This window comes from Anopheles gambiae, chromosome 2 (genome assembly GCF_943734735.2).
Source record: "Anopheles gambiae chromosome 2, idAnoGambNW_F1_1, whole genome shotgun sequence".
NCBI classification, from domain to species: domain Eukaryota; kingdom Metazoa; phylum Arthropoda; class Insecta; order Diptera; family Culicidae; genus Anopheles; species Anopheles gambiae.
In genome coordinates this window covers 63,193,590-63,219,067 of record NC_064601.1, presented here as the reverse complement: position 1 = coordinate 63,219,067, position 25,478 = coordinate 63,193,590, and the positions used below count along the sequence as shown (strand labels likewise).

The 25,478-nt window shown below is 44.3% G+C and overlaps 1 protein-coding gene across 2 annotated transcripts; it reads right to left on the bottom strand.

Moving 5' to 3' along the window:
• Positions 1-4,366: 4,366 nt before the first annotated feature.
• On the bottom strand, positions 4,367-11,930 carry LOC133391421 (uncharacterized). Of its 2 annotated transcripts, none has more exons than XM_061645797.1 (2): positions 11,635-11,930; positions 4,367-11,560 (listed from the first exon to the last, which is right to left on the bottom strand). In XM_061645797.1, exon 2 carries the CDS (start codon positions 10,084-10,086, stop codon positions 6,094-6,096), a length of 3,993 nt encoding a protein of 1,330 aa, XP_061501781.1. In that variant the 5' UTR covers positions 10,087-11,560; positions 11,635-11,930; the 3' UTR covers positions 4,367-6,093. Both variants share the same exon structure in this region, with proteins under 2 accessions (XP_061501781.1, XP_061501782.1).
• Positions 11,931-25,478: the final 13,548 nt, after the last annotated feature.

Below are 25,478 nucleotides of genomic sequence, written 5' to 3'. Positions count from 1 at the left end.
CGTATCGACTCCCGATGGCGTAGCCCCGAATGCCGATCCAGCCGCGAGTGGATCCAAATCGCCTCACGTACCAACACCGCCCTTCCCGAATACCCCGCGCGTACCAGGGCCGTCCGCCTGCGACGCCATGATCATGCCGCCCGAATCGCAGATTGACACTTTGAATGCCATGCAGCTGAAACCACCGGAGATGGACACCACTGACATTCAAACCTTTTTCTTCGCATTGGAAAACTGGTTCGATGCGTGGAATATCACCACGAACCAACATATTCGCCGTTTTAACATTCTTAGAACGCGTATACCGCTTCGTGTCCTTCCTGAGCTTCGCCCCCTGTTGGAGAACATTCGACAGTACGCTACGGACCGTTACGAGGTAGCAAAGCGTGCAATAATTGAGCACTTTGAAGAGTCGAAACGAAGCCGCTTGCATCATCTGCTTGCCGAAATGAACCTCGGGGACCGAAAACCATCGCAGCTATTAGCGGAGATGCGCCGCGCCGCAAATGGAGCAATGACGGACTCTATGCTGGTAGATTTGTGGATCGGCCGTCTCCCGCCATACGTCCAGTCCGCCGTTATTGCCACTAACACGGATACCAACGATCGAGCTAAAGTAGCAGACTCTGTTATGGATTCGTTCGCGTTATACCACCGAACGGGCCCGTACCAAACCATCCACGAAGTACGCAACGAGGACTTCGAACGTCTTTCTCGGCACGTAACGGAATTAGGTCAGCGCTTTGACGCCGTACTGAGCAAGCTCAACGAACGAGAACGCGCGTGACCACGCTCACGTACCCGGCAACGTCAACTGAACCAGGATGCGGTAACACCCAGCGGACACTGCTATTACCACACGCAGTACGGGCAAGCGGCGCGGAACTGTCGTGCCCCCTGCTCCTTCAACAACCGGCGGCAGGGTAGTAACTCGGCCCTTGCTTCCGATTGACGCTTAACCAGAGGCCAACCTCAACAGATACACGTACTTTGGACCCATGGCTATCGTCTCGTAATAACCGATCCAAAAACTAACATCAAATTCTTAATCGATACCGGTGCAGACGTTTCAGTAATCCCTCGACAACACAGTTCCGTCCCGAGTAAACCCTCCACCATGAAGCTGTTCGCCGCTAATTCTACACCAATCCAGGTTTACGGAGAGTCCCTCTATACTCTCGATTTGGGACTTCGCCGATCTTTCCTTTGGAACTTCATCATCGCAGACGTGGGGACAGCGATTATTGGAGCCGATTTTCTCCAACATTTCCATGTGCTCGTGGACTTGCGCAAAAAATGCCTTGTCGACGCCTTAACGAACGTACGTTCTACCGGAGTGCCGAGCCAAAACCCGTCGGAACCAACCGTAAAAGTATGTGATTCCACCTCACCGATCGCCACTCTCCTAAAGGAATTTCCCGGGTTAACTGCACTATCCACTCCTGGCACCTTACTGCAGTCCGAAGTGACGCACCGAATCGAAACGACGGGGCAACCAACATTCGCAAGACCTCGCCGATTACCACCCGAAAAGTACGCAGCTTCCCGCAAAGAGTTCGAATCACTCGTCCAGCTCGGAGTATGCCGCCCCTCGAATAGCAGCTGGGCCAGCCCGCTACATATGACAAAAAAGGCCGACGGCACCTGGCGCCCTTGTGGTGATTACCGTGCCCTAAATGCAAAAACCGTACCCGACCGTTATCCACTACCGTTTTTACAGGACTTCACGATGCATTTGCAAGGCAAGATCATATTTTCCAAGGTCGATTTGCTCAAAGCATACCACCAGATACCAATTCATCCGGATGATATAGCGAAGACAGCCATCACGACACCCTTTGGACTTTACGAGTTCACTATCATGCCTTTCGGATTGAGGAACGCAGCGCAGACATTCCAACGCCTTATCCATGATGTACTACGAGGGCTCGAGTTTGTTTTCCCGTATATCGACGATATGATCGTAGCATCAACGTCCGAGGCAGAACACCACGAACACTTACGCTAACTTTTCGAACGACTGGAGAAGCACCAACTAGCTATCAATTCAGCCAAGTGCGAGTTCTACCGGAACGAGATTTCCTTTCTGAGCCATCTGGTCAACGCTTCTGGTATTCGTCCTCTTCCCGATCGAGTCCAAGCCATCAGCGAGCTGCCACAGCCAACGACGATTATGGAGTTGAAGAAGATCCTCGCCATGATAAACTACTACCGACGTTTTCTGCCGCACGCCCTGGAAACGCGAGGTATACTTCTCGAGATGACTCCAGGTAACAAAAAGAAGGACAGAACGCCATTAACCTGATCGCTAGAAGCTTCCGAAGCATTCGCCCAATGCAAAGAGCAACTGAAACGCGCAACGTTATTGGCACATCTCGTGAAGAACGCCGAACTTTCTCTATGGACCGACGCTTCAGATTTCGCAGCCGGAGCCGTACTTCACCAACGCACCAACGAAGACCTGCAACCGCTAGGCTTCTTGTCGAAACGTCTCGAAAAGGCACAGCAAAAGTACTCGACCTATGACCGAGAACTTACCGCCATCTATCTCGCCATAGGACACTTCTGATACCAGTTAGAGGGTCGGGAATTCTGTATTTATACAGACCACAAGCCTCTAACCTTCGCCTTCCGACAAACGCACGACAATACCTCACCTCGACGAGCCCGGCAGTTAGACTTCATTGGCCAGTTTTCCACCGACATCCGTCACGTCGCCGGAAAAGACAACGTTACAGTCGATCTGCTCTCCCGCATAGAGACAGTGCACGCGACACCGACCATCGATTATGAGCGATTAGCAGAAGAACAAGAGCGCGACCCTGAACTTTCCGACATCCTCAGTGGGAAAATTCAGACGGACTTGTTCCTGCAGAAGACACCAATACCGGGAAGCCCCAAGTCACTCTACGCCGACTGCCCTGGAGGTATCATCAGACCGTACATCACCCGATCGTTTCGAACACAACTTCTCCACGCCGTACATAATCTCAGTCATCCCGGAGCCCGCGCCACAGCTAGACTAATAACAGAGCGTTTCGTGTGGCTCAACGCAAGGAAGGAATCCCAGGACTTCGCTCGGAACTGCTTAGCCTGCCAGCGCGCTAAGGTAGGAAGGCACGTCAAAAGCCCCTTGATACCGTACCCTGCAACAACAGCGAGGTTCAGTCATATCAACGTAGACATCATTGGACCATTTCCCATCAGTAACGGTAACCGATACTGCCTTACGATAATCGACCGATTTACTCGCTGGCCAGAAGCAATACCGATCTCAGATATCACCGCATCTACCGTCGTATCAGCACTACTATTCCACTGGATCGCCCGATTCGGAGTTCCGGCGCACGTAACAACGGACCAAGGGAGACAATTCGAATCCTCCTTGTTCAAAGAGTTGACGAAAGCCCTAGGAACGAAAACATCCGTACGACAGCCTATCACCCGCAGGCAAATGGAATAATCGAGAGGTGGCACCGCACTCTTAAAGCAGCAATCACCTGCAAAGACACCGCAAGATGGAGCGAACACCTACCGCTAATACTGCTTGGGCTACGAACCACGTTCAAAAATGACATCAACGCCTCGCCAGCCGAACTTGTGTATGGAACGACGTTGACCATCCCGGCAGAATTCTTCATTGCGAAACCGCAAAATGCCCTCGCCGACCAATCCGACTTCGCCAAAACGTTAAAGGAGACGATGAGCAGCATTCGACCACAGAGCACCGCTTGGCATACCAACCGCACACCGTTCGTGCATTCCGATCTGAACAAGTGTACTCACGTGTTCATACGCGACGACACCGTCCGACCTGCACTAACTACACCTTACCACGGTCCATATAAGGTTCTTACACGCAATCCTAAGTCTTTTCAGATACTCCTACGTGGACAGCCAACGCTGGTTTCGATCGACCGCTTAAAACCAGCGTATGGCGCAGAAGAGGAAGCCACCCCGGCCCCGCAGTGCTCGTGGGAAGGGCTAGCGACAAACCTCCTGCCGCCAACAACCGACCACTCGGAAACTCTGCCGTTACCGGACGCCCAGGCAAATGCGGACCGCAGAGACGCCACCGCAGCCTCCAAACCGACGTCGCGCGAACAACCAGTGCGTAATCAGACGACACCGGCACCACCATCGCAACTGACGACATCGAGACAAAACGACCGAGCCACCGTCGACGCCCCACCACCCTCCATCCTACGCCGCAACGACCAGACGGTATCGACCGGCGTCACCGGGTCTCAGCGGAAGGTCATCATACCTCTACGTTACCGGTGACACCGCTCTAGGATGGGAGTACTGTAGCGACCAGACCGCCATCTGGCGTTAGAATCGTGAGCGATCGTGACATCCAGGGACAAAGACACGGATCTCCGTGGAGTGCACTCACCAGGCACACGAATGTGTCAAAGTGACGTGCGCCGCGTGTCCAGCGCTACACTTCCTGCTGTCAGCGAGCACATTCTCTCTCTTGCAACCCAACCTCGAAAGCGAACAGACTTCTTCCTTCGCTCCACGATCGAAAATTCCTCAACGCGAACCCCTCTCGAATGAACGTGCGCAACCGTTCCTAAGATAGTGTAAAATAAAATCCATTATTACCTACTCACGAAACCCAACGCGTTCGCGACATAAAATTAGGGACAAGATTAATCCGAACTAAATCGACCCCCTAAAAGGCCCTATCTACACGAGATCAACGCGATCAATTTCGAAACATCAAAACATTTGATATTATTTTTCGCGGTCCCAACAATCCCCGGCGCGTAAGCCAGTCCCTATCTCCTGTCTGGTGTTACTTCACTATATCTCCAGGACCGCCAAGTTACTAGTAGATCTTTTCAACCTACCTTGATTCGTTTTTACCCATGCCTGACGAATCCTCCCATCACCTGCTACTATTACTTCGTCTATTACGCCTCGCACCCAACATTTCCTATTTTTCCCGTCTACTATGTAGACAAGATCTCCGCACTCTAGTGGCTTGGTTTCCCCGAACCATTTGGACCTCAGATTTATAGTCGGCGCGTATTCTTTTACCCATCTATCCCACATTACATCGGATAACTGCTGTGTTCTACAATATGAATCCCGCAACGCTTCTTTAATGTTTGTGAGTGGGATATTACGCTTATCCATCTCCGAAACCCCACGCAGGAAATGATTCGGTGTCAGGGTCTCCTGGTCGCTGCCACCTTGTGTCACCGTAGTCAACGGCCGACTGTTGATGATGTCTTCAGCTTCTACGATGGCCGTCTGAAGGATCTCGTCTGTCAGTCGTCTTCCGTCATCGATTGCTGCTAGTATGCCTTTAACTGACCTCACCAAACGTTCCCACACCCCTCCCATATGGGGTGTGACCGGGGGGTTGAAGCTCCATTTTGTCCGCGCGTTCGTAAACTGGTCCGCACACTCATTCTGGATAGTCCCGACCATTTCGGTGATTTCTCGGCTAGCTTCTCTGAAGTTCGTCCCATTGTCGGATAAGAACTCAACAGGCCAGCCTCGTCGACAAATGAATCGCCTCAGAGCCATCAGACAGGATTGCGTAGTCAGTCCATGAGCGATTTCAAGATGGATTCCACGTACCACTAGGCAAGTGAATAGCACTATCCATCTTTTTTCGCTACGTCGTCCGATGGTCACATCGAACGGTCCAATGTAATCAACTCCGGTGAAACTAAAGGGTCGTAGATTGGGTGTCAAGCGTTGCACCGGCAGCGGCGCCATCCTTGGTACTTTAGGGCGATTGCGACGTACCTTACACCAGACACAGGCTGCAGTCTCCTTTCGCACGGTAGCGTCGAGATGTATGATGTGGTAGAGCTGTCGTAGCTCATTTTTCACAGCTTCGCGGTAGCCATGTCCGCTCTTCTCATGATGATGACGTACTATCAGTCGGGTGACCCTATGATCGCTGGGTAATATTATTGGGAATCTCAAACTGAAAGGAAGAAATTCCGCTCGTTCCATCCGACCTTCCACACGAATAATGTCATGCTCATCCAACATCGGCGAAAGCTTATACAATGCACTGTCTTTTTCAAAATTAATCCATAGATTAGTTGGTCGATTTTTGTTCTTCATTCATATCTTCAGCTCATCAATGAAACAATCGACTTGCGCCATCTTCAATAGCGCTCGTTCTGCTTTCTCGTACTCCAATTGTTGCAACGGAACCCGTTTCGTCTCAACTTTCAAGTGCATCAGCAGTTTTCGTTGTCTATCAGTCACTTGCAACATTTCTAAGGGTTTACCTTCTGCCTTCTTCCTCCAGTTGTAGATGAATCGAAACACACACGCCATGGCGCGCACTAATACCGTCCATTTTGAGAAGCGATCCGCATCAATAATACGAAAGGGAATGTTCACGTCGTGGATTAGAAGATGAACTCTTAAATCCTCAATTGTGTTAAGCGGTGGAGGCTCTTGCTGCGGCCAATTCTCCTCTTCGTCGTACAGAAATGAAGGTCCCTTTAACCAACTGCTTTCCGGTGTCATGTCAAGAGAATTTCCCCACTTCGTCAATAGATCCGCCGGATTGGATTTCGATGGCACCCAATTCCAGTCTTCAACGCTCGATGTATGCAGAATCTCACCCACACGGAAGCCAATAATCTGCTTATAGCGTCTCGGATCCGAGCGTATCCAAGATAAAACTACCTTTGCGTCAGTCCAGTAGTATGTACGAGAGATGTTCAATGAATGACTATCCAGCACCTTTGTCGATAGACGTACTCCTAGAATTGCCGCTTCAAGTTCCAGACGAGGTATCGACATCGGCTTCATAGGAGCCACCTTGGCACGACTCATTACCAGTAAACAACTAACTGCTCCACCAATAATCGCTCTGAAGTAGGCAACTGCACCAAACCCTGTTTCACTCGCATCGCAAAATACGTGTAGCTCTATCTTCTCGATCTCAGTTGAAGGTACTCTTCCGAAGTAACTACGAGGAATTAGACACGACCCCACCCCTTGCACCAACATTAGCCATCGTTTCCATTTTTCAAACGATTCGGAGTCAATATTCGAGTCCCAGTCACATCCGGTTCGCCATAAGTCCTGAATCAGCATCTTACCTCGAATAGTGATAGGAGTAATCAGACCCACCGGGTCGAATGAAGTCATCACCACGCTCAACACAATCCGCTTCGAGGGTCGAAATCCATCAACGATGAACCTTTGATGATCCGCGTCTGACAGCACACTGAAGCAAAAAACATCGTCTTTTGATCTCCAACTAATCCCCAAAACACGATCATATGTGGTGCTCTGATTGCTTGAAAACTGCAACGCTGCTTTCTCGCTTCTCTCTCCAACCTCATCCAAGAATGCCGATGAATTGGACATCCAATTGCGGATATGAAATCCTCCTTGGGCGTGAATAGGCCGGACTTCCTTTGCCAGCTTAATGGCTTCCGCTTCTGTATCAACACTATCATAGTAGTCGTCAACATAGTGTTTTTCTATGATTGCTCGAGCTGCCTCTGGATACTGCTCACTGAACTCAAGGGCGTTCATGTTCTTCACAAATTGCGCTGAACAGGGTGAGCACGTAGCACCGCACGTAGCTACGTCCATAACATAAACCTGTGGCTTGCCTTTCGTATCGCTGCCGAACAAAAATCGTTGCGCCTGTTTATCCTCATTTTTTATGCGCAACTGATGATACATTTCCTTCATGTCGCCTCCAAAGGCGAAAACTCGTTCTCGAAATCGACACACGACTCTCGGTAAAGGAACCAACATATCTGGTCCTTTAAGTAGCATAGAGTTCAACGAAACTCCTGCCACCGTTGACGCTGCGTCCCACACTAAACGGATCTTTTCTGGTTTCTTAGCATTGTGTACCACGTTAAGGGGTAGATACCACATCTCTTGTGCCGAGAATCCAGATAATTCATCATCGGTGATCTTATGGGCATAGCCCTTTCGCTCGTACTCTTTAATCATTTTGGCTACCTTTGACTCCAAGGCTGGATTCTTTTTCAGACGTTTCGCCAGTTGTTGCATGCGCTTTTCTGCTGTAGGATAGCTGTCTGGAAAAACACGATTATCATCTCGCCATAGAAGCCCTGTTTCGAATCGGTTCCCAATTCGTTTTGTCGTTCTCTTGAGAATGTCCTTTGCTCGTTTCTCGTCAGGAGCTATTGGAACTTCAAAGGCAGGAATGCTCATTTGCTCCAACTTATACTGGTTCTCAAGAACATCATGAAGATCTCGATTGGTCATTGCAGTGATACGATGCAGGTTCATCACAACGTGGGGAGTCGAAGCGCTGTCAGTTACACCGTAAATGGTCCAGCCTATCTTCGATCGAACCGCAACCGGTTCACCTGGATTGCCAACTCTGGTCTCTAATGCTGCGAACAGTTCGATGTTGTTAAGCCCTATTACTATCAAAGGGTTTTGCTGACTGTTTCCTGTGACTGGAATGTCCGCCAGATGTTTATACCGCTTTACCACATCAGCTAACCTCAAGGATTGACTCGGTAGCATGAGTCCAGCCACTGTACGAGGTTCGAACAGTTTCCACTTCTGGGTTGATCCTTGACTCGAGATTAAAAGATCCAACTTCCTGGATCGGTCTTCAAAGCGACTTATGTTTCCAGTCCAGGTTATCTGCAACGGCTCGTTTGGACCATCTGCTTTCAGCTGTTCAGCAACGCACTCGTCTATTAAAGTTGCTGACGAGCCTTCGTCAACAAATGCTGTAATATCAATACTATTTTCGCCGTAATGAAGACTAATGGGTATCGTTCGATACATCACTACTTGTGTTCGCAGCGCATCTCCGCTTGAATCAGCTCTCTGTAGCTGAACGTGTTCTTCGGTTCGATGCACCAGCGTATGATGTTGTTTTCCGCAGCCATTCACTTCGCACCGCAACGATCTAAGACATACGCCATGGCAGAATTTGCTCAAACATGTTTTACAAAGCTTCGCTTTCTCTGCTGCAGCTATTCTCTCAGCTACCGTCATCTTTTGGAATTGATTGCAATTATTTAACGTGTGTCCTGTTTGCTTGCATATCCAGCAACTTGGGCTTCTTTTCGGAGAAGCATCTTCTTTCGAATGGTGAACATTGGTGTATTCCTTTTTAAATCGGCTTGTGGACGATGACTTCTTGTGGAATTCTGATTGAAAATTTCCATCCTTTCTATCACGTCGCTTTGAAGGCTCTAAGTCATACTCATCAACTTCTGCTAGCTCGCTCACCACTAATTGGATAAACTTGTTAAACAAACAAAGGGCTTTCCCAGCTTTGCCTTTCATGAATTGGACCCATTCTCGTTTATAGCTCGTGGGAAGCTTTCCTACTAATTCATCGACCAGTAGTGGATTGCCTAGATGGTCTGTCATTTCGCACGCTACTAGATGTTCATTAAGCTGCTTTACTTTCATCCCGAATACTATGAAAGTCTTGACCTGATCTTCGGTAGGGGCCTTCGTTTCACGAACTTTCCGTAGCATCATTTTTAGAAGCTTCTGTGGTCGTCCAAAAAGATTTTTCAAGTCTTCAATTACACTTGGAACTGTTTCTGGCGTTAATAGTGACCCTCTAACCTGTTCCAGAGCTTCTCCAGTTAGGCAATCTTGTAGACGTTTAAGATTTTCCATGTTGGAAAATCCGCAGGACTCGGTCGTATATTTGTAGCTACTGATGAATAGAGGCCATTCTTCTATATTACCGCTAAACTTCGCCAAGCTAGTATTCACTGATTTCCGTGCTAAGCGCTGTTCGGGTGTAATACTCGATACTGTTGCTACACATGGCTTGGTTTCCACAACAGGAAGGCTTATGTTTAGCTGCTGATGTAATCGTTCCATCTCTTCCAACTCTTTCTGGTGCTTTATTTTCAGCTCTAAAAGTTGCTTTCGAAGTGACATCTCCCTGGTGTGACGAGCAATTTCCTCTGCGATTAGTTGTGACATTTCTTCTTCGGCGTTCTCTAGAATCGTCCGATTTAAACCGGCGTCTTCCGCCTCGCTGCTTTCATTTGAGGGGGTCGTCGTTACCTTGCTGGTCCCAGCTTCCACGACTTTCATTCCCTTTTCACTTCGTGTTTTCGGCATGCTAAAATATTAATAGGGTATAATAATCGAACAATATAATAAGTCTACGAACCAAGCTTGTTTGACTTATCGCTGCCGTTCCACCAGAAGCTCATGCGCCACACGCACGATGCTCGACCACGTGGCTCTGCCGTACGTCGATGTTTCGTTGAACCGGGTACCAATGTCTTTTTGCTATTGTCCAAACACAGTTGCAATTGCTAGCTGATTTCAGGAACTCATCACCATAGTCTAATTGTCCGAAGGTCGTTGCTCTCCTGGACACACGCGCACGCTCGAACAAGTTCAACACGATCGAACACAACCGAAAACAATCAAGCACCAATCTATCACTATCCCGGGAAGGTCTTTGCACCCTGATTTGACACTCAATTCGTTATTTGCGAGAAACACTCACGCATACTTATACAATCGAAACCGTCGCAGCACACTGTTCTAGAAAGTTACTTTGTATCCTAAGACAATACTGAATATTTCTCTATCGGATACACTCACACTCACTCAATCCTTTGTCTCTGACTCGACTTGGCAACGACAAACTAGGACAAATGCTATATAGCCTATTCTAAGAGAATACAAATGACGCTCATTTGCTTGAGCGCAGCTACACTCAGCCTATTTCTGAAAGACAGAGTACTTAACTCAACTAATGTGTTGTACGTCGAACACATACACACACACACGTATGCGTTAACACGTGTCCACGATCGGACCACTGACACTGTTCTGGAGGCAACGTGCTCCTGTGTACCGCACTAACGGATCGCAACGCAATTCCCTATCTATTACGCATACACACATGCGCAGGTGCACTGCTTAGCGAATAGCTTACAATGAAATTTACCGAATTTCTCGTGCACCAGCGTGCTGACCGATTGCGCACACACTGACACATTTACGCACGTCCACGATCGGACCACCGACGTGAACTGCTCCTAGAAACGTTTTCTTAGCTTTCCAACTCACACACTCACGTTGACGCTTGTCCACGATCGGACCACCGACGCAAACAGTCCCTGCGAAACGTGTCCCTTTGAACTTCACGCACACGCGCACACTTCCAACAATTCGCTAATCACGCTAAACTTCACCGAATTTCTTACACACGCGCGTACCGGGTTATTCCCTGGGAATTTTGCCTACCCGTCCGGCAAAATGAGTGTATTTTTTGAGTGATTTGAGTACCGTCCTCCGTTAGCAGTTACTCTTGGAGGAATGAGTTACATCCTCGCGCGAGCCCTCCCCCTCCCCACCCGTAACGCACGGTGCGCTTTGCAGTTGTCAATGTGTTTGTGTTCTTTCGAGCCATGCGTGGTATGCTTAGCAGTGTGCGTGACATTTCAACGCGGTGCCATAGTTGTTTATTTTTATTGACAGCGGTAAACGTTCACAGTTCAATTTTCATGTCGTGAACAACAAGCAATTTTGTCAGCGTTTTATTCAAAGTTTTCTCTACGTCGCTTTTTTGAAATCTCTACAATAAAAAGAGTAAAAGTAAGTTAAACATATTTAGAGGGAAGTTAATGTGAAAAGTAAATAAAAACGTACCTGTTTTGCTCTAGCAACATCATGTCTATGCCGACAAAGCAAGCGCGTCCGGAAGATCCAGATGATGTTGGTATGTTTTGCAGTGAAGAAGTTGTGCGAAACCCTACGTGCGTACAAGTGCTTCCAGTAGTTAGTACCGTGGAGAATCAGCTAACAACATCTTCTGCTGCATCATATACGTTGACATCTTCCGGCGGTAATGTTTCGGCAGTTACGTTTCATACTGCCCCCAATGAACAGCCACCAATATCATCTGTTCCGTCGTCGGCGTTGAACGTTTCCGATGATGTTGCTGCTGCACTTGCACGTTTGTCAAGAAACGTTCCTTGTGTTGCAATGCAGCAGCCAAATACATCTTCGACGATGATGCCAGCTGGTACAGTTGTTTGCCCCGGTGGACAGCAAATTCCATCATCTTCATTGGTGATGGCATCCTCTAGTCCGGATAGTGTTGTTGTGTCACGCCCGCCAGGATGTGTTGTGCATGCCGCAGCACAACGGTTGCCGTCGGCTGCAACGGTGGGGACAGCATCCAGTGGTGTTGTCGCTGCTGTTCATGCTGAAGGACAACGGCTTCCATCGGCTGCAACGGTGGTCCCAGCATCCAGGAGTGTTGTCGCTGCCGCCGGAGGACAACGGTTGCCGTTTCGATCAACAAACGCAACTTCCAGCAGTGTTGTTGTTGCTGCACGTCCGCCAGGAAGGGTTGTACACGCCAGAGAACAACGGTTGCCGTCGGCTGCAACGGTGGGTACAGCATCCAGTGGTGATGTCGCTGCTGTTCATGCTGAAGGACAACGGCTTCCATCGGCTGCAACGGTGGTCCCAGCATCCAGGAGTGTTGTCGCTGCCGCCGGAGGACAACGGTTGCCGTTTCGATCAACCAACGTAACTTCCAGTGGTGTTGATACTGTTGCAGCACGTCCGCCAAGAAGTGTGGTACATGCTAGAGGACAAAGGTTGCCGTTGGCTGCAACGATGGTGACCGCATCCAGAGGTGTTGTCGCTGCCGCCGGAGGGCAACGGTTGCCGTCGGCTGCAACAGTGGGGACAGCATCTTGTGGTGTTGTTGCTGCTGTTCATACTGGAGGACAACGGCTTCCGTCGGCTGCAACGATGGAGACCGCATCCAGAGGTGTTGTCGCTGCCGCCGGAGGACAACTGTTGCCGTCTACATCACCAAAAGCAACTTCCAGTGGCGTTGTTGTTGCTACGGAACGCCCGCCAGGAAATGCTGTTGATGCTGGATTGCAACAGTTGACGTCGTCTTCAGCGGTGGTGACAGCATCTGGAGGTGTTGTCGCTGCTGCAGCAAAACCGCCAGGAATGGCTAAATGCTCCGCAGGACAACGGTTATCGTCGTCTGCAACTGTTATTGCAGCATCCGGAGGTGGTTTTTCTGCTGCGACACGCCCGCAAGCAAGGATTGTCAGCGCAGATGTTCTCAAGCCAACATCAGCTGTATCAATGATGGAAGTTTCCAGCGATGATGCTTCTGCTGCAACACAGCCGCAAGAAGAAAGCCACCCGTCTTGCTGCTGTCCGCTTTGCCGAAAGCTGCTAATTAGACAGGATGCTCGAAATGCACAGATACTTGCTCTGTTAGATGGACTTTCCTTAACAATGAATCCTATGAAAGGACTTCGAAGGAATGTAAATACATTTAATATTACTGTAGTGTCCAACGTGCAGCAGCTAGATGAGCTGGAAGCTAAGTTGGAAAAAAATGAATTCTTTTTTTTTTTTGTTATGTACAAAGAATCGATGTTGATGTTACAAGTCAGGATGCATTCAATAGGTTACATGAGGCTTTGGATATCCTTTTTGATAGAGCATTTTTCGCTTCTTGCAGTTGGAAAGGGTCATCTGCAAAAAAAATACCGTTTTGTAATTACCGGCATGTATTACGTTTGCTTACGGGCTGTCGGAAAAAATCACTTAGGGATAGAAGTCGATGACCTTTTTGTAGAAAAGTTTATGAAATTTAAGTTGGAGCATGCTACTCAACGTTTGAATTTGGAGGGTTCAAGGAAATCGACTTGTCACAATAGAAAATTTTTAAGTTAATTTAGTTAATTAAGATAGTTAACCTGTATACATATGTTATGTATTCCTAAACGTCTATAAGCTGTCACATATGTACATATGAATATTTTTAAATTAACGTATAATTCAAACTTTAGTCTTATCATTATGAGCTTAAGTAGTGTTATTATAATATGTTCATATTGATACCAAAGTTTATTTGAATTCTAGTCGAAAAATTATGCACTGCACTACTATCATTATAACATGTACATATTATTATAAGTTATGTTATTTTATGACATAGCTAATATGAACTATTATGATAAATATTATGAATTCTTGCCTTAACATATACAAATTTATATTAACTTTAAATGTGCAATCAAAATACTACTTAAATGCTTCATAACATGATACTAACATCTGTAAAATTAAGAGATTATGACGCGGTTGCTACGCTTTAAAAGTAATTTTGTGGCTGTAACATTTTGTTAGAAGAAACTGTCGGGAAGTATTTGAAAAACTATCTGTGATGTATAAGGAAGTGAATGCATTTCATTGGATTTTTATATATTTTGTATAAGTAAACCGTATACAAACAAATAAATTTATGCAACGTACTGTGATCTGCAATCCTATAACAAATTTTACAAAAAGGTTCTCATTTTCAATCTCTCACTATAGAGCGTTACTTTTTCACTCTATAGTGAGACGATGTTGGTTAGTGAGTTGATGTTAGGGTCAGATAGCTTGGATGATTTTTATACCGTATTGGTTTTCTTGCACACTTTGTATCGACATAGCGATTCATCGATGTAGGCGTTGGACGAAAAACGACAAACCATAAACAAACATACGTATATGAAGTTGTGTAAGGCCGCAAATACACGACGTGAAAAAAAATTGTCGAAGGGAATGTCCTAGAATCCTTGGTTATTGTAGGACGTGGACGTGAACCACTTTGCTCACCGACAAATCAGGATCAGTACACCATCGAAGACTCCAAATAGAATTGGCTGCAGCAAGCTGTCGAGAACCTCAAAGCGCTACGATTTATTAATCAGTACCTGTGCGAAAAGACGCCGCGGAAGGCGCTGACGATGTTTCCGAGTATGCCGCATTTAGCCAACTTTGAGCAGATACAGCCAGACCTGCGCCATATCCGCTGCAGAAATATTTTCCCTGGTGAACGTGAAGCACTCTTATGCTTTCGATGTGCTGGACAACATATTATTGTAGTAAACGTGAACCGATTGATCAACGAACTACAAACGGTGTAAGATGTAATTACCGCAGCAGTGGACAGCTACGGGTTGACAAAACAATCAATCCGAGAGGAGACACATACTGGACAAATATTTTTCCTTGATGGTCCTGGTGGCACTGTGAACCCGTTTCTGCTCGAAACTATTTTTGCGTACACGCGAACTTGCTGGACGCTGGAACAGTTCCTATAACATTCGTGTACAGTTCGCACAGGCTGAATTGATGAAACAGGCATCACGGATCGTATGGAACGAGACATCCATGAGCAGCCGCTATGCTCTAGAAGCTCGCGCCTTGAATCGTGTCCTACAGGATGTTATGGGTAATCGCCAAACGTTCGGTAATAAGATGCTTCTACTATTTGGTGATTTCCGAAGGATACTGCCAATCATCCCGCGTGATATTAATGACCAGGTCCTGCAGCAGTGCATCCGTCTCAACATGCTGTTGGGAAAATTAAGGGTATTGCGTGTGCGGGAAAACATGCGTATACAGACAGCCCAGACTGTTCAAGATGCTGAAGAGCCGAAAGAGTTCGCAAAATTTCGGCTCCGTATTTCCGTAAGGCAAATGATATTCCCGGGTTTCGATAAGGCGTATGCCAAGATACCACGGGACTTGATATTACCTGGAACATATGATCCAAAAGGTAAAGCAAATTTATCGCAAACAGTGTGAATTTGGATAAAACAAATTATTTATTCCAACAGGTACACCACCCATAATTTAATTTGTAGTATATTAAATAGAAGAAAATAATATACGCAAAGAACAAAATTTGTTTACAAAGGATCCAATAACGAAATGATTGAATGATGTAAAGTTCTTATATACCGCCCAATAAACGTTGCGTAGCCCTGTAACCGGGCCATTTTAACTAGTAATATAACAATAATACAAAGATTAGTTACATGTTATACCTTAATATATATATATATATATATATATATATATATATATATATATATATATATATATATATATATATATATATATATATATATATATATATATATATATATATATATATATATATATATATATATATATATATATATACGTATATATATATATATATATATATATATATATAACATAAATTGCGCGGGTTTTTATAAGACAGAAAAGAGGTAGGATTTCCTATTTTCTTATGTAACGGACTATTTAGTACCTTTATTTGAAGGTACTTATGTAACAGGATAAACACTAGCAGGTGTAATGTTTAGATATTTACCCATTGAATCCTTGTATGAACCAGGGTAATACTTTGATTTTTAGCAACACAAATATGCAGGCCAGATACACAGGTAAAGAAAATTATTATTACATTTCTCTTGGGCAATGGCTATTTGATCAAAAGAACAAATTAACAGAACAATCTGAACTCATTGGTTGAACTTCGATTCCATGCCAACTATTGAGTATGTGCTTTTTTGTTGGCACGTTTTTCCATACAAAAAAATGAAATTATTCTCGGCAGACCATGAGATTTTTGTGAAATTAAAAAAAACCGGTATTCTGATACAAACTATTGAATTCTGACTGTAGTTGAACGCTTATTCGTTGGCATGCTTTTTAATTGAACACTTGATACTTGGTTGACAGTTCAATTTAAAAACATGCGTTTGTATGAAAAACAGGGTTTGTTAAATTTCAAATTATTTATTAAAAGTTTACCTTATGACTGGTCCAGATCGAACTATTTTAATTTTTTTTTCTTTTGACTCAACAACCGTTGTCGGTCAAGGCCTGCCTGTACCACTTGTCGTGTTGGCTTTCAGTGACTTTTGGATAACCCCCCATAGCAGGATAGTCAGTGTTACGTATGGCGGCACGGTCTATTTGGGGTGTGAATTCATGACGAGCATGTTGTTAAGTCGTACGAGTTGACGACTGTACCACGAGACAGGCTTAATTAATTAATTTTAATTTAGATTGTAATAATCACGCTCATAATAAAATTTGATCGTTTATGTTATGTCATAATATAATTTATGCATGCATTGTATGGTGGTCTCGCTTGAATTCCTCCAGCCAGGCGGGCATTCATAACCGGGTTTCTAACAAAAGTGTTAACTGTCATTTACTGCTCTCGTGGGTTCAGCTATACTTGACGATTAATTTTACGATACGATCCGGAGTCTCACGGAATCGATCCCGAACCATGGTTGCAGTAAGGGTTGCTAGATCACTTTAGGAATCAAATTCGACCTGTGGGTGCAGCGAGTTTGGGCCAACCCGAATAATCAGTAGGTACGTAAAAGTATAAGCATTTCCGACCCGTTGCTTGGGCCTACTTTACCTACTTGTACCTTTCGGGGCGACCCGAACGACTACTGGTCACTTACGGATGACTCTGACCCGGTAAGTTCGGATCGATCCGCTCATCACAAAGCCACGACGTACAAGCCAAGATGTACACGTGCGATCCCGGTTATTGCTGCATCCCGGATTTCGTTTGGCGTCCGCAACCCCATAATCTGCATGTCCGGTATGCTAACCACGGCAGCGAAATTAACTAGCCGCATATTAAACTATATAAACATAAAACACATTATATGCACAACGATATGCCACGATTTTTATTTTATTTTTATTTTACCGGTACTCAAGTGGATAGGAGGGGGAGGGAAATGGAATAACTCGGGTAAATAATAGTAAAAACACTTTTGTCACAAATCTAACATAATATTTGCATATGGCATAATTCTTTTACATTTGCAAAAAGAGCATATATCTCGATGCATGTTGTTGTTATTTACCTTTTTGTTGACTTTGTTAACATGATGTTTACCTCTTTGGCCGAGGTACAAACAGGCATAAATATCACTACAACACTTTGTTTTCCAACACTTTTCATATTTCAATCAACTGTGCACGTCGAAGTAACACTAAACACATTAATACACTTCACTATAACAAGTTTTTGTACACATTATCACGCAGAATCAAGGAGATTAAAAATATCAACATTCGAAACGTCAAACTTTGCCACTTTGTATGAAGTCAAATGTGGTGGTAAGAATGAGACAGACTGACCGGCAAAAATTGGGTGCAAATAAAAAATGAGTTCTCCAGCTGAAATAGCCGTCGACGCACGCACACAATCACACACGGCTTGTTCCAATGCGCTGGGTTCGTTTTGTGTTAGTGACAAGCGCACTCAAAAAGCAAAGCGCGCTCTCACCGCAGCACGTTTCTCCTTGCTTCCTCAAGCTTCCTCATACCCCTCGGCCTGATTCACTCAAAATTTGGGGTCTCATTGTTTGCGTGGTCAGGTTTGCACTCGCAATATTGTTCACTCAAACGTTCGGAACACTATTCGTGAATCTGTGTAACCCTCGATTACGTTCGACGAATTGTTCCTAGCACTCGCGGTACCTATGCACGTCCGACACTTTCTAGGAATCTGTATAGTCCTCGACTAGAATTCGCCAGATTGTCCACGTCAACACTTTGCTCGCAAGTAATGCTCACTTAAACACGCGCCACTTATCAAAGTTTATATAAAAGTTTTGTTGCGGCCCCGCCGCACTCGTTTCTTTCGTAATTAAAAGGTCGCAAAAAAAACAAGAACGATTAATTTTTCGTTGACTGTCCTTTTATATAGTCACTTTTTTCAGCGGTAATAGTTGTTCAAGAAAGAGAGCGTTTTCCTCCTTCCGCTCCTTTATATCTCCTTTTACGATGGCAAAGCCTTACAACGGCGGAAACTTCATAATGTTTCACGTCACCTTTTTTAGGCCCTATCTACACGAGATCAACGCGATCAATTTCGAAACATCTAAACATTTGATATTATTTTTCGCGGTCCCAACATAACCCTCAAACGTTAACGCAAGCCATTTCTGACGCGTTAGAGTGCAGTGAACCGGAAACTGAGCAAATGCCAATCAATTCTAATGTCTTGATGGGATCCTACTATCCACGGTTCAGCTATGGGAATTAATGGGCGAGCATGTCAAAACTTCACTCAAAGCGGCTGGTTGTGCTCTCTCACTCTCCTATTTCCAAGTTGATTTTTTACCGCGATTTTCTTGTTGATTAAGGCTTGAATTGTTGTAGTTCGGTTAATTTACACTCGCGCGTTCACGTATCACAAATTTGTGCGGCACCTGTGAATTGTACGGTTCAACATATAAACATTGCAATCCGCCTGCGGTTGTTGTGATCACTCACTGTTCAGTCGAACTTTGGTCTATTTTGCGATGGCGTCTGTGATCTGTAAGAAATGTGAAGGTGCTATTAGCAACGATCCAATTCCGTGCTTCGGTCTTTGTGAACACTATTACCACGATAAGTGCATTGGACTTTTAACCCCGCTCCTGCGTGATTTTAAGAAGTCACAAAATTTATTCTGGGCTTGCGCTGATTGTGCTCAGCGTTTGCGGGCCGTTGACACTTTACGCTTCTCGCACGGCCTTTCTCGTGACGCTGCCTACCTGTTGGAATCGTTGCAGTCCGATTTCCGCGATTCCTCACGTTCTGTGCAGGCGGCATCAGCTGGCTTGCGACTTGAACTTTCCTCTTCACTGGATTGTTTTAGAAACGAGATAGCTTTGATGAAACAGGAATCAGCATCGTCAATTCGTTCCGTGAAAGATTTCATCGACTCACTTACTGCTTCTCACTCAATGGACGCTCACAACGCTTGATGAAGTTAAGCATGGCATCAAGGAGCTTGATCTCATGCACCGTGAGCTTCTCACTTCCTTCAACTCACTAATGAACAAGCTCAACTCTCATCTTGCCACGCATACCACTACATCGAGTGCTCACCATTCTGCGATTCCTGCTACGCACTCAACGACCACGATTCCAGTTGCGGCCTCTAAGCTCAAGCATCAAGCTGTTGGTGAGAATCCTTCTAAACGTCGATTGTTGGATCGCTCTCCCGACCCATCGCCTACCAATACCGTTACACGCGCTATGCTTTCATCGGGCACAGGGTTGTCCTGCAATAATATTACGACCGTTCCTGAACGCCCACCCCGTACTTGGGTCTTTATCTCCCGTATTGCTCCTGATACTCCGATTGAAGCGATCCGCGAAATGGCCTGTTCTAACATAGGGACAGACGACATCTTGGTATATAGCCTTGTACGACGCGACCGGGATCTTTCTACGCTCTCCTACGTATCTTTTAAAATTGGTGTACCGGATTCGCACCGGGCTATTGCTTTGGCTGCTTCAACCTGGCCTCGCGGGATCTCTTTTAAGGAGTTCATCGACCTAAATCCCCGCTCCGTCAATGTTTGGCGACCCACTACAGCAGCATCCCTTGCACCTTCTGCGCCTATTAATCGTGAATCGGATCACCCTTCCTCGCCACCTTCTATCAACCACACGACACAACTGCGAAACGCTGATTTCACTATTTCGCCAGATCATGGTCCTATGAGCTTGCCTTATACGCAGTACTTTCAGCAAGCGTAACCGGCTGATCCGGCTGAAGATTCTCATGAACTACCGACTTTACCCGAATTGATGGAAGCTAACCCTGCATCTAATACACATAATCCGTCCGACTCTCTTTCGCCGTTAATAACTTGCAGCGAGAGCACTCCCGGCGCATCTCGCTCACTCATCCCTTCGATCGATCAATTGAACATCTACTATCAAAAAGTATGAGGATTGCGCACAAAACTAGACGAGTTACGCCTCTCTGTCTATCTGAGCTTGATATGGATGTGTTTGCATCGTGCGTTAATCACTTCATTCCTACTGGTGTATCTCGTGAAAATGTTTCTCTGCTTGATGGTGTGTCGGTAAACGGTTTGCCGCAATTATCTGGCATAAAAAATATACGCGGAAGTCAATTGGACCTTCTATTTGCCAATGCTGCCAATGCTATGCCTTCTTGGAGCGCTGCCTCTCTGTCTATCTGAGCTTGATATGGATGTGTTTGCATCGTGCGTTAATCACTTCATTCCTACTGGTGTATCTCGTGAAAATGTTTCTCTGCTTGATGGTGTGTCGGTAAACGGTTTGCCGCAATTATCTGGCATAAAAAATATACGCGGAAGTCAATTGGACCTTCTATTTGCCAATGCTGCCAATGCTATGCCTTCTTGGAGCGCTGCTCCCCCGTCATAGCTTCACCTGTTCCACTCGTCGCGCTAGACAATCATCATCCTGCTCATGAGACAAGTGTACTCCTTACGCACTCTCGCCCTGCATCCTCTCAACGAATACCTACGGCTCGTATGTTCAATTTTAGGAAACTGGACTACCAAAAGCTTCATCATATTTTAGCCGGTACCGATTGGTGCTTTACTGATGATGACATAAATCAAGCTGTAGCAGCGTTTACTAATGTAATCACTTCCGCCTTCCCTTCCTGCTGTCCTCTCCTATCCTGTCTACCGATCCCGTCTTCGCTCCTTTTCCGTACCATAAACTCCTTCCTACTCCTTCGTGAATAATTGTATACTATAGTCAGTAAGCACTATTGCTGTAACCCAACGTGGCCGAGCAATTAATAAAATAAAAATAAATAGAAATAAATAAATAAATAAATAACCCACGTGAACGAAATGCTCCTTTCATGCAACATTCTTTTGCAAACCGAGGATACTACAAACCACGTGGTAATTTTTTTCAAAATAAGCCGAGACAGATTAATTTTAGGCAAAATAATGATAAAAAATATAACTACAAAAAATTCAATAGTTCTCGCGAATACGATCAACGGTACAATAATCATACAAATAATCAATTCCAGGAAGACACTGATTACAATAATAACCGTAGAAATAAAAGAAATAATGTAAACATGGCATTATCACAACCAGAACCCACAAATAATACCGAACAAACCGAACCCTCACATGATAGCGAAGATAATCAATCATTAACGGATTTTTTTCGTTAATCTAAACACAAATAATAATGTGAAAGCTAATTTAATTTTTTTGTTAAACCCTTTAATTTTATTGTAGACAGTGGAGCATCCGTTTGTATTTTGAACCCTTTATATCTTCCGAATAATATTTCTATTAACACTTCTGTAAAACTCACAATAAGAGGAATCAACGGCATTTCCAAGACAGACGGATTTATTGATACATTTGTTAATTATCACTCGCATTCTTATCAAATAAAATTCCATAATTTACATCAGCTTCCACCTGATGTTGAGGGATTGATTGGTACAAATTTTTTGAAACAGGGATACCGTTGAGCAACTTTGGGTAAGAGTTTATGGTAATAAACGTACTTTTATCACGGGTGTAGTGTACATTCCTCCAGATTTAGTAAACAACACTACTACCATGCAAACTATCTGCTCCACCATAGATAATATTGCTTGTGCAACCACCGATACGTTTCTCCTATTCGGGGACTTTAACTTCCCTAATCTTTCCTGGAATACCATTGATTCTAACGTTCCTGCACTGCGAATCAATTATGAGAATTCACGAATTACGGACAACGGCCGCTCTTTGCTTGACTGCATCTATAGTAATGGGCTTTCTCAGATCAACTTTATACCTAATGCATCGAATAACATTCTCGATCTCATAATTGTCTCTGACGAGATCCTACATTATTGTGCCCCACCGGTGCACATTGGGCAAACGCCTGTATAAAAATCGAAAAACCAACTTCATCGCAGGTTAACACCATAATCATTTTCTTAAAATAAAAAAATTGGAGCTACTTTTCGACCGAACATAAACCATCATATTTCAGTAAATGATGCTTAGATTTTGATAATCAATGTGTCGTTGGAAAGGTTTTTTGTCATACTTTGATGTTATGTCTGAATATATTACAAAAACTTGTTTTTAAAGTTCATAAATGATTGAAAACCAAACATCCCTGCTGGATTTTTGGATATTTTCATTTTGGAGAGTGATTTTTTTATGAATCGACTCGATTTCACTCGTTAGTCGTATATTATAAGAAAGATCAACATTTTTCCTACATTTTGTCGTTAAAATTAGCTGCGACCATCTGCGACCCCGAAAATTATTAAACTTTTTCTTGACACAAGGGTAACTGTACCAGTTTTCGGCAGGCTAGTGCAGCAGTTTCACAAAAATTGCTCACACATCAATATTTTTCATTATTTTTCTTGAAAGTGTTGTTATTCTGGTTGATAAACTATCATAGTATGTTACAATATTTTTTATTTGCCGGTTCAAATCCTTTTTTCATAAATATTCGCGAAAATGCAAACATTGATTTTGCTCCTATTTTCGGCAGTTTGTTCCTATTTTCGGCAGGTTGTGTTCCTATTTTCGGCAGCGCGAATACGGGTCAGAAAATGTTTGTACCAATGTGAATATGTACAAAAAAATGTTTAAAGCAATTTAACACTCTTACTTTCCTAAGATTGGTGTTAAAAAGCAGTTTAATTATTAATTTTATGTTGCTTATTTTGGCTCGTTTTGACAGCCATTTTGATGCGACGTTTAAACAGAGCAGCCATTGACAGTTTGATGGTTATAGCGTACGGTGCGAATTGGCTTACAAATATTTATTTTTCTCTTAAGTTAGTGCATTGTTTGTCGTAAAATTGGTGATATTTGGTACAAGAAAGGTCATATTATGTGTCGATATACGAATTGTAGTGTTCTGATCAATTTTTAAAGAAATATTCAGCCAAATTCAAAGTGTGTTATTGTTCCGAGTTTCGGCAGGAGCCCACAACATTGAGCTGTCAAAAATGAACATTTACTGTGTACCTATTTTCGGCAGCATTTAAAGTGAAAAATAACCTGTTTATCGTGATTTTAAAATTCCGAACAAGCTAGAATAAATTAAATAAGCATAAAATCTTTAATATACATCACTTTTTCATTGTTTTACTGTTCTGATTCTCTTAATCACAAAACCTGCCGAACGATTGGCTGACAGCAAAGCTGCCGAAAAAAGTACAATTTATTTGATATTTTGGAAAATACGTAATGAAATGGTGTGAAACTTCGTATGTGAATATCAAATAAGTACACTTTCACTACAAAAATGTATTTTGTGAAATTTTTTACCGCATTTGTGTAGAATTTCACGTTTTTAGCTACCCTGCCGAAAATAGGTACACTGCCGAAAATACATTCTGCCGCGGCCGCGGAATTCCGCCTGCTGTCAAACCCATATACAAAGTGTCAACGGCAACTTTCCCGAACTGTCATATCCATACATTTTTCAGCAAGCGGAATTCCGCGGCCGCGAAATTCCGGTCCGTGTATTTTCGGCCGTACAGTTACCCTAGCGCGAGCGATTTTGACGTGTTGTTGTATGAGCCATTAACCACCAGTATCCAACTACCTTTCATAAACGGGCATTTGAAACAAACAGGCAAAAACAAAGCTGAAGAGAGGAAAAACAGTTTAAAAAAGGTCGTAAGATAGGAATCAGCACTTTTCCAAACAAACCATAAAAACACAACTTTTTTAGTGCGTAATCTCACTATATATAAAATCGAAAATCGCCGCAATGACGTGAGAGTAAACATTCAGCAAGAGAGAAAGAAAGCGGTGAGAGCAGAGCTCTCTTAGCAACGCGCGTTGATGCGAAAGGACTTGCTCCAAGCACTTTTGCTAGCCCGCGGATGTTGCGGGTAATGGTTACTTAGATGTTTTGTTTGGATAAATCGATTTGAAATCACATGGTATTGGATATAATGAACAATTCTTTAAATAATTAAAGATGCAAATTAGCCACCTGATGATGAGGCCCATCTCATACCCCTTCCCATTATAAATCAAGATTATATTCAAGGCTATATTAAAAAAAAACATATTTGAAAACTATGCAATATAGCTTACTTGTGAAATGGTTGATATTCCAAATAATTCAATCATTCATAAAGCCAACCATACTCATTATTGGTGCTTAAGCACCTCAAATACTACATACACCGTCGTCATCAGCAGATAAGTGTTGTATATAATATCCTGTAAAACGGGTTGCTATACCCGGTACGTCGAACATTTACCCCCTGACCGGAGTGGCTCTGCATGTGTATTTGAATCGCTTCATGAGAGTGTGTCGATCCTTTTGGAGAGTATGAAGGCTGATGATCTCATGCTCCTTCTCGGCGATTTTAACATACCTTCTCTCTCGTGGAAAGCTGCACCGCCGCCCGATAAATTCTTTATCCCTTACAACGTGCTGTCTAATGGGGCTTGGCTTTTGGACGGAATGAATTTAAATGGGTTATTCCAAATATCGGATGTAAAAAATTTCCGTGGGCGTCAATTAGATCTCGCCTTCGCCAACGATGCTACGGTTCGTAGTTGCACCAGTATTCTTGAGTCTCCTTATGCGCTTCTCACAATTGATCGTTATCACCCGGCAATGGAATTGTCCCTATCGATTCCCGATTCGATCCCGGTAATGACGCCTCGTGCTTCGTCTAATTTTTCATTACACCGTTTCAACTTTAAACGAATGGATTTCTTCAACTTCAGCCAAATCATTGAAAGCACGGACTGGGCATTTATTGAAGAGAATAGTGATATCGATGTAGTAGTAAATAAGTTTACCGATATTGTCAATTCCTCCTTCCCCCTATGTTGTCCTCTCCTTTCTCCCCCTCC